Genomic DNA, 9,080 nt, shown 5'->3' with positions numbered 1-9,080 from the left:
TGTCTGGCCTGTGCTGCACCTGCATCTGCACCACATGGAACAGACACGTACTTTTGACTTTGAGTTCTAATAGAAATAACCCAGTCAAGGAAGCGTCCGCGTGGGCTTCATTTTGTGGAAAGATATGAAAGAAACGGGCCGCAGCTCCGAAAACAAAAGGCATGTAGCCCAGCACTAGACGTTCGCTTACTTATCAGCCGTACCGTTTCAGCGAAATAACAGTGTTTTTCTCTCATAATAAATCAGCATCAACATCAGCTGTTTTTCCAGCCAACCGAACAGAGCCTTGGTTGTCTCTTCAAGCTCTGGGCCGGGGCTGCTCTCCTCATATATGAGTCCTTGTGAGTTTCACAAACGTAAAGTCTAGCGCTTGGACGTTCGGACAACGGCTAGCGTCCAGATGCCCGCGCGCACACGTCTGCGCTTGCTTCATGTGGGGGCCCACGTCGCTCCGTGTCCTACATGCGCCCCTCCGTCTCGATCTGCGCCGACATGATTTCCCACGACTGCCGCTCGCGCCCTCTCCACATCCTCGCGCATGCAAGGGGGCCCAGCAGCTATCGGCTACTATAGATGGGGTCCACTACAACATGTACAACACCAGATATATTTTTGCAACATCTACAGGAACATTTACAACATACGTCCGAAATAGTTGAAACACTTGCAAGATACATATGAAACACGAGGAAAACATGTGTGTAGCCATTACAAAACATATGCAACATCTAGATGAATCACTTGCAACATAAGTGTGAAACATATGCAACACCCAGATAAAACACATGCACATACGTCTAAAACAACTGAAATGTTTAGAACATATGCTTGCAACACACGTGTATAGCCATTGCAATATATGCAGCATCCCGATCTACTTTTGCAACATCCACATTAAACACTTGCAACATGCATATGGAACACCTGAAACACTTAAAACATACGCTTGCAACATGTCAGACGCGACACTCTAGTGGACGGCGACCACCATGTCTGGCGAGCCTTGAGGCGATCACGAAGTACGGCACGGGCACAACGCCCTTGCCATCTCTAGCCGCAGGAGGAGGTGATGAGGAGGACGCCGGTGCCGGCACCGATGATGAGGCGACGGATGTGCTGGAGAGGGACCTTGTACTAGTACCCGTAGCGGAAGCCATCCGAGGATATGAGCAACACCACGGGCTTGGGGGGGCTTGGAGAGCGGTCGCGTGACAGCGGACGCAGCGGTCAAGACGGTGAGGGACGGGCGGAGCAGGATGAATGTCGTGGTGGTGTTGAGAGCAGTGGTGGGCCGCGGCGAGTCGCCGGGGGTCCGGACCTCGACTGAGTGGGTAGAGACGCCATCAACGGGCGGTGCTTTGACTGCAGGACTTGGGGAGAGTGGGAGTGGACTGGATCTGGGAGAAACAGAACGTGTGTGCGGCTTGTGGCCGACAGCTTGCGGAGTGGGAGATTTTTATTTTTGGAGGCAGCGTGGATTATCAGATATTTGTGGTGGGTACAATAAGTGGATGACGTGAAGCCATGTATTGGGGCTGGCAGACCTGGTCCACAGGCCCAGCGAAGACGCGTATCCGGTCGGACGGACGCTTAGTAGAGAGCATTACTGTTTCACAAAAGAAAAAACAGAAGCAACTTCTATTGGTAAACTATATTTGGACACTTGTTTTGGACGAACAAGTTGCCTCTCTTCTTTTGGGGTAATAAGAAGCTAAGGTAGAGGAAGAAGTCGTATCCCTTTGCAGAGAAGAAATGCAACTATATAACATCCGGGGATATCGTTACTGATGAATGCTAGTGCTAGGGTCTAATTAATCAAGGAGCATTACATTATCCACACATGCCGTCGATGGGATTAGCAAGAAAGATTGAATGCCACAGTACAATTAGCATTATATTTGTGGAACCAAACCACGCGATTAAATTAGTGGTGCATCTGCAAGGCCAACGACAGAATCATGTGATTGTAGCGCTCCTACTCGTACTGCATCTGCAATTCTGCATGCATATGCCTGAAGCCTCTTCTTGGATGGACTTGTGCATGAATTTAAGCAAGCCCGACTGATCCAGCCGGCCCTCATGGAAGGCAGCCATGCATGTGGCCATCAGCTAACAGGAATCCCATGCCACCAACTGATAGGCTAGCTACTACTCTCTGTCTGTTTGTCTGTCTCTGTGTACAGTACACTCTGATGATGTTACTACCCTTCTAAGGCCCGCTCACCTCATGTACTGCACATCGTCAGCAATCATTGTACCCATTCTCCAACCTTGCAACCAGGTGCTCTGCTGAATGCCATCGCTCATCGTCCATGCTTTTCAGATCTACTACTGCACCTGCCACAAGGAGTTTAATTTCTCAGCGAATATGGCAAAATGGAATCAGGTTAACAGCAAATATATATACTGCAAGCTGCAGGCTCAACATCCAAGCCTTCTCATTAGACCCCACGCTGGTTAGGACAGGATACCAAACAAAGCAACTATCACCACAAAAAATTTTCACCTAACCCTTTATTTGGTCTCTGGCAGCACTCATTCAGTCCTTTGCTGAAAGAAGATAACGCGTAAGAGGATACTATATTTTTAGCACCCAGTAGGGCCATCTTAAGATTCAGCACACTGGACCCAATTGATGATAGAATGTGGTAAGAATTAAGGATAGAATGTGGCATTTGCCTCTAAGTACCAGCATCACATTAAATAATCCTGGTGCCACCACCAATTGCGTTGCTTTGCATTATTGTTAAATTAAATCTGAACGTAGCTTCTGTCCTAAGAAATATTGAAAGAAAGGTGCTACCTAGTGGCACCAATGATCACCTGGTCTATCAAAATCGGATTCAGAGCCTCATGTTTTTGTAAGAAAAAGGCACGCTCCTTCAAAATGATTGAGTCATCTGCACGTTGTCTGTATACTTATTAAAGCAAAACAGCGCGTGACACAGTCCTAAAAAACAATACATGTGATGGATGACAAAGAAAACTGAAGTAAAATAACGTGGCTAAAACCCCATTGATTCCTTGATGGTCCAAGTTGACCATTGGAAAAATGTTGATCATTTTGCAATTGCTAGCCAGATAGAATAGGCTTTCTTTTTTGTTTATTACAAGGAGTAATGCTTATGCTAGGACTGCTAAGACATAAATACATAATATTGTTACAGTAGATCAGGATCAATGCCAACAGATATCATGATTGATAGTTTGAACTGGGAAAGCCTGCAACATTTCTGAACTCTGTTTAACATTAGCGGGTTAATGACTTCAAGTTTAGTTAATTATAGTCCAGAAACATGAAAAAAGATTCCTTTTCGCTGGCCAGTAGCTTTTTTTCCTTGCTTAATTTACAAAACTCCGTCTTTTCAAAGTGACAAACCCAGCTATTTCACTACTTAATTTATTTGCATCCATTCTGCCATGTTTGGTGTGATACTATGGTGGATTGACAGAACTGTCGGCACCAGAAACCGGTACTTGGACTACCTTTTTCTCCTTTTGCTTTTTCTTCAAACAAACTTAGGACATGTGGATCATACTGAATAAGCATGGGATCAATGTGTAGGTAACTTTGAAAATTTAGATTGACTGTATAACAACCTGTAAACTGATATCTAGAAAATTGAATTTATCTCAGTTCTTTTTTTGGCTAACTGGACCTTCTCATACTTATTTACCAAAAAGTTCAGATGAACCAAAGCAGGCAGACGTTACCTCCCATATGTGGTTAGCCCAGGGGTCAGTGTTCAGTTTGTTTGATTAGCAGTAGACCTGGGCCACTTAGCCATGTGCAAATGCGATGTCCCCATCGCAGAGAAGACAGGTGCACCATAAAAGAGGGGAGCCAAGCTAAGAACCACATTTTTTCTGAAGGAAGAATGAAATCAGAAGCCTCTCACAAGATGACGGTGCTCCATGCTCCAGTTGGAGTGAGGAGCATCGTGACCTCCTTGGTGGCTTTCTTCATCTTGGCCAGCTCCATCGTCTTCCTCCTTGACAAAGGCCAGGAAGATCAAGTGCAAATGGCAGTCAGAGGGACAACTGAAGAGGGGGATGCTAGCAACGAGGAGTGCAACTGGTCGAGGGGGCGGTGGGTGTACGACAATGTGTCCCGGCCATTGTACAACGGGCTCAAGTGCGCCTTCATCTTCCCCGAGGTGGCCTGTGACAAGTATGGCAGGAAGGATGTCATGTACCAGCACTGGAGATGGCAGCCTCATGGATGCGACCTCCCAAGGTATGATTATTACAGATTTCCCAAGTATTTTTTAGCTGAAGCCCAAGAATTCGAGCATATCTAAAGGTCTGTCAGTATCAGTCAAGGATTTTCCAAGGGTAGTAAATGTTTTTGTTTTATAGAAGCATAAAAACACTAAGGTAAGATAATCTGTAACTGAATAAAAACAGAGGATAGTACAGCAGAAAGGAAGAAACAACTAGTACTGAGATTGCAAAACTGATCTCATTAGAGTCGTTAGCTGGAGGCCAACAAGAAACTAATTAAACATGCATGGCAACTAATTGACAGTGAAAGGTCCTACCTTTTATTTTATCATTTGTACCATTTCAAAAGTTTGTAAGAGTAGAAAGGAGATCAAATTTAGCATAACTTTGCATGGTATTTTTGACATGCTGTCTGAACTTTACCTTTTTTCAAAACAGATTCGATGCCATCAAGCTGCTTGAAAAGCTGAGGAACAAGAGATTGGTGTTTGTGGGTGATTCAGTCAACAGGAACCAATGGGTCTCTCTCGTGTGCATGGTGGAGGCCTCAATACCTGACGACAGGCTCAAGATACGCATCTTCAATGGCTCACTCATCTCCTTCAAGGCATTGGTATGCTTCCCTTCAGGAATCTGCAAGATACAAAAACCAACAATTTTATTTGGGTAGCCTGTTTGAACATATAATCATTTTCAGGAATACAATGCAACAATTGATTTCTACTGGTCACCACTACTGGTGGAGTCTAACAGCGACAACCCCATTATCCACCGGGTGGAATACCGGATCATAAGAGCAGACAGAATTGAGAAGCATGCCAGTGTCTGGAGGGACGCTGACATCATTGTCTTCAATTCTTACCTGTGGTGGAGGAAGCAGAAGGATGACATGAGGATGAAGGTCATGTAAGTACATTTTCTATCCTTCCCAATCATAGATCATAGATTCATAGGTATTGCACCGTCAGTTTTGCATATCAGAAAAAAGATACCAGAACTGGTAATTTAAAATGCACTAACATGGTTACCAAATGCAATCAATGAATAGGTAATAATTAACACTTGTATGTGCAGGTATGGCTCATTTGAAGATGGTGATGCAAAGTTAGACGAAATGGAAATGGTCAATGGTTTCGAGATAGCTCTCAAGAAACTAACTGAATGGCTTGGAGAGAATATTGACAAGAACAAGACTAGGATCTTTTTTGCAGGATCATCACCAACACATTCCTGGTGAGAGAGATACCTATGAATCATTTGCAACACAAATAGTACAATACCAACATCTCCATGACATCCAGTGTGTTCACATTATTTGTTACTTTCAGGGCTAGCAACTGGGGTGGAGAAGACAAGAACAAATGCCTTAACGAAACAGAGCCGATCTACAAAACCGGATACAAAGCTGCAACTACGGACTACAGCTTGATGGCCACAGCCAAGTCCTTTTTCCGAACATTGGAGCCGAAAGGCATACATGTTCAGATACTGAACATCACAGAGCTGTCTGACTACCGGAAGGACGGGCATCCGACGGTGTTCAGGAGGCAATTTGTTCCTCTAACGAAAGAGCAAATTGCCGACCCAGCCAGCTACGCGGATTGCACGCATTGGTGCCTTCCTGGAGTTCCTGATGTCTGGAACGAGTTTTTATATGGCTACCTCGTGCACAAATGATTGATGTACAAAATGTCAGGTTCGTTTTACCCCTTATATATAATGTACAAATGGCATACTCCATTTAGATTAGGATGCTCTTGTGCAGAGAGTGGTTGGACCTATTACATTCACATGTAGAGACAGATAAAAGGAGGAAAGCAAGGATCTGTCTGTGCATCACCTAACGGGATCAGTGTACTATTTGTTTATTACATCTAACAGAGCAACATGATTTTGTAAGAAATTTGTCATGGAAAAGAACACCTTAAGAATGATTAACTGTCCTAGACTCCTAGATGTCCCTGAAATTCAGTTCAGTTCAATTCAGTCATACCAGGCAAGCAACAAAAGCACACTTGACATTTGAGTGGTGTGGGTACTGGGTAGGTCAAGGAGGGAAGAGAAGAGCAACCTGAAGCTGCTATCGCTGAGCCGAACACAGGTCCCCGCCGCACACAGCAGCATACAACACCCGCCGACCCGCGGCCGCATACAACACCATCGCCGCCCTGGATTGGAACGCGCTGCTATGGCCGGCCACCGGCCGTCGCCGTCCGCCCCAGCCGGCTCCGCCGCAGCTTTCCAGGCCATGGGCCTTATAGGCTACGGGATATATACGGGCTGAAAGGCCAAGCCAGCCCAACCCATGTGAGTAACACTTGGCTGATGTGGGCCGACAACGGCCCAAGTTTAACAGCCGCCGTGGCCTGCGATCCTCTCGTCTCGTCTCGTCGTCCTCCTCCTCGGCTATGGCGGCTGCATCTACTGTTTTCGGGGCATTTACATATTTACCACGGACGACATCTTACACACATGAGTCAATTTTTTATACCACTCGCGTTGTAGCGATGGTAAATATATAAATATTTCACTGTTTCCTCTGGATTCCGCCTCCGCTTCCCGAGTCCGACGACGGTAACGACGACGCCTCAGGGTTGGTCCTCCTCGACAGGTGGTGCTACATCGCCAACCTCGTCAACGCCACCACGGCTGAGGGTACCACGAGCACCGGCTTGCGCATTCAGGTGACCTTCCGCACCGCCCGCCCGCCACATGTCTCCCACTTCTGCGTCCACTGCCCCGGCCTCGACTTCCCCAACGCAGCTCCCATGGTCATCACCACCGACGCCGATCTCGTCCTCCTCTGCGTCCCCGTCTACCCTGACACCATCGGCCACGGACGGGACTGGGACTACTTCGTCTACAGCCTGCGAGCCCGTCGCCTAGATCTGGTCCCGAACCCGAACTACAGGTGTCTCACCGACTCTGCAACTGTCCTTCTTAGCCGCGAAGACGAAGACGGCGCCAGCTGGTATGCCATCGCCGCCCTCGGTGTTAAGGCCCCCGTGTTCCATGGCCGCCGCGTGCTCATTGGGTGGGATTTCGACCTCCACCTGTACAAGTCCTGCAATTCCTCCGAGGGGTGGATCTCCAAGGTGATGTCTGTGAATGATCTCGTGAGGGACAGGCTAATCCCTTTACCTGATACTACCGAAGACAGGCTGTACCATGAGACTGAGAAGACCATCGCAATCGGCGGTGAGGGTGGCACAGTCGCCTGGGTGGACCTCTGGCGTGGCATCTTCTTCTGCGACGTGCTCAGCGAGCGCCCTGTGCTCCACGACGTCCCACTGCCGGTGCCGGCAAGGGGCAACTGGAATCGGCTCCTCATGGAACTCGACCCTTACAATTTCCGCGATGTAACCATCAGCCGGAACAGAGACTCTATCAAGTACATTGAGACGGAATCCTGGTCTGAATACGGCACCTGCTCCCTACTCCTACACCGAGTGGGTGCGCAATAAATCAAGGAAACGACCGTGGGAGAAGGAGAACTGCTGGCACCGTCACTCAGAAATTGATGCTGAAGATGTCACCTTGCAATTGGATGCCAGCAATGCGTGTCCTTCTAACTTGTTGGCTATGCTGCGCTGCAGCAAGACCACAGAAATGTTGAAGGAGCTTCAGATGTCATGCCCCATGGATGACGATATTGTTTGCTTGCTTTCTGCAATCAAACCCAGGCATATGGACGAGTTTGAAGTGGTTCTTGCTATTGATGTGAGGAAGGGAGTGCTTCGGGGATTGGCCGAGCTTGATGCTCAGAAGAACTTCATTTTAACAGACAACATCTTCAGCAGTGACATCTACAGGCATTTGAGAAAGGTTACAGGTAGGTAACTTCTGTTAGGTTCACTATGTGGATTTTTTGTGTGACTATGCTTGTGATGTTTAAGGTTTAGGGAATTATTTTGTTGGTACATTTCTGTTCAGTAGGTGTTGGCACGAAAACGTGTCGTATCGGCACACAGCAAGCCAGAAGAATCTGTTTAGGATGAGCCCGGGGATCCGTTTGGCTTCAACGCAGGGTTAACCGATCCTGCGTACTCCTTCCGAGACGTGCTAGTTAATTTGACCCTGCAATTGACAAAGAGAGAAAGTTTATCAATAATTTAAGGTGAAACATGCTGGTCTTTGCCCAGACAGTTCCAAGTGTGCCGCTTCGGGAGCAGCCAGACAGAAAAATAGCCGATACGCGAAGAAATCGGTTGTTTAGGACTGTAAAGCTTACGGATCGCGATTGATTTTATGTTGATAGGTACAATGCCCACAGATATAAGTAAAATCATCAGCTAGGTGGATATTATCAGTATGAATCATTAAGCCGATGAATCTAACGAGAAAATATATAGCATGCGAACAATTCAACTGTCTAGTATGAATGGATCTATAAACGCTCTGACTCTAATTGTTACCATCAACAATAAGGTTCGACCGGATCGATGACAGCTATGATGATAATAATAAATTAAAACCTTAGAATCCGTAAAGCCATCTACACATGATAGACTTTCTGAAAGACATGCTATATGTGTGAAAGCTCAAAGCGGATCGGCTAAAATAGCCGATTCGGGTGAAAATAGACTACAACATATGAACAATCGACTATTTCACGTAAACAAACCTATGAACTCATCAGATCTAACCTGTTATCTCTAACAGTGGGGTTCGACCGATCAATGCAGCCGTGATAAAGACAACAAATCAAATCTTTAAAGTAAATAGATCTATTCACGTTTAACAGAATCATGGAGACATACTGTAGGCATTACAGCATAGGTGATCGGCTATTTAGCCGATGCAGGCATAGCAAACAGCTAAGGTCATGCCTGATCGAGAACAAATCTATCAACTAG

At 46.4% G+C, this 9,080-nt stretch overlaps 1 protein-coding gene, 1 long non-coding RNA gene and 1 pseudogene across 2 annotated transcripts; 2 read left to right on the top strand and 1 right to left on the bottom strand.

Annotated features, from left to right (window-relative positions):
• Positions 1 to 1,717: 1,717 nt before the first annotated feature.
• Positions 1,718 to 3,858, bottom strand: LOC136486181 (uncharacterized). Its single transcript, XR_010766725.1, has 2 exons — positions 3,715 to 3,858; positions 1,718 to 2,337 (listed from the first exon to the last, which is right to left on the bottom strand). It is a non-coding gene; the product is annotated as an uncharacterized lncRNA (long non-coding RNA).
• Positions 3,729 to 6,662, top strand: LOC136486180 (xylan O-acetyltransferase 13-like). The gene is made up of 5 exons (XM_066483030.1): positions 3,729 to 4,237; positions 4,663 to 4,837; positions 4,922 to 5,130; positions 5,299 to 5,457; positions 5,553 to 6,662. The coding sequence occupies exons 1-5, from the start codon at positions 3,795 to 3,797 to the stop codon at positions 5,899 to 5,901; spliced, it is 1,335 nt and encodes a 444-aa protein (XP_066339127.1). The 5' UTR covers positions 3,729 to 3,794; the 3' UTR covers positions 5,902 to 6,662.
• An 87-nt stretch (positions 6,663 to 6,749) lies between these two features.
• LOC136487962 (uncharacterized) lies at positions 6,750 to 8,193 on the top strand (annotated as a pseudogene).
• Positions 8,194 to 9,080: the final 887 nt, after the last annotated feature.

This window comes from Miscanthus floridulus, chromosome 10 (assembly GCF_019320115.1).
Source record: "Miscanthus floridulus cultivar M001 chromosome 10, ASM1932011v1, whole genome shotgun sequence".
NCBI classification, from domain to species: Eukaryota; Viridiplantae; Streptophyta; class Magnoliopsida; order Poales; family Poaceae; genus Miscanthus; species Miscanthus floridulus.
Note: the sequence above shows the minus strand (reverse complement) of the source record. Positions and strands in the feature narration are given on the sequence as shown.

Coding starts and splice junctions, on each gene's coding strand:
- LOC136486180 (XM_066483030.1), top strand. CDS start 3,795: ATGCGATGTCCCCATCGCAGAGAAGACAGGTGCACCATAAAAGAGGGG. Junction 4,838..4,921: donor TCATCTCCTTCAAGGCATTG/GTATGCTTCCCT, acceptor AATCATTTTCAG/GAATACAATGCAACAATTGA. Junction 5,458..5,552: donor TCATCACCAACACATTCCTG/GTGAGAGAGATA, acceptor TGTTACTTTCAG/GGCTAGCAACTGGGGTGGAG.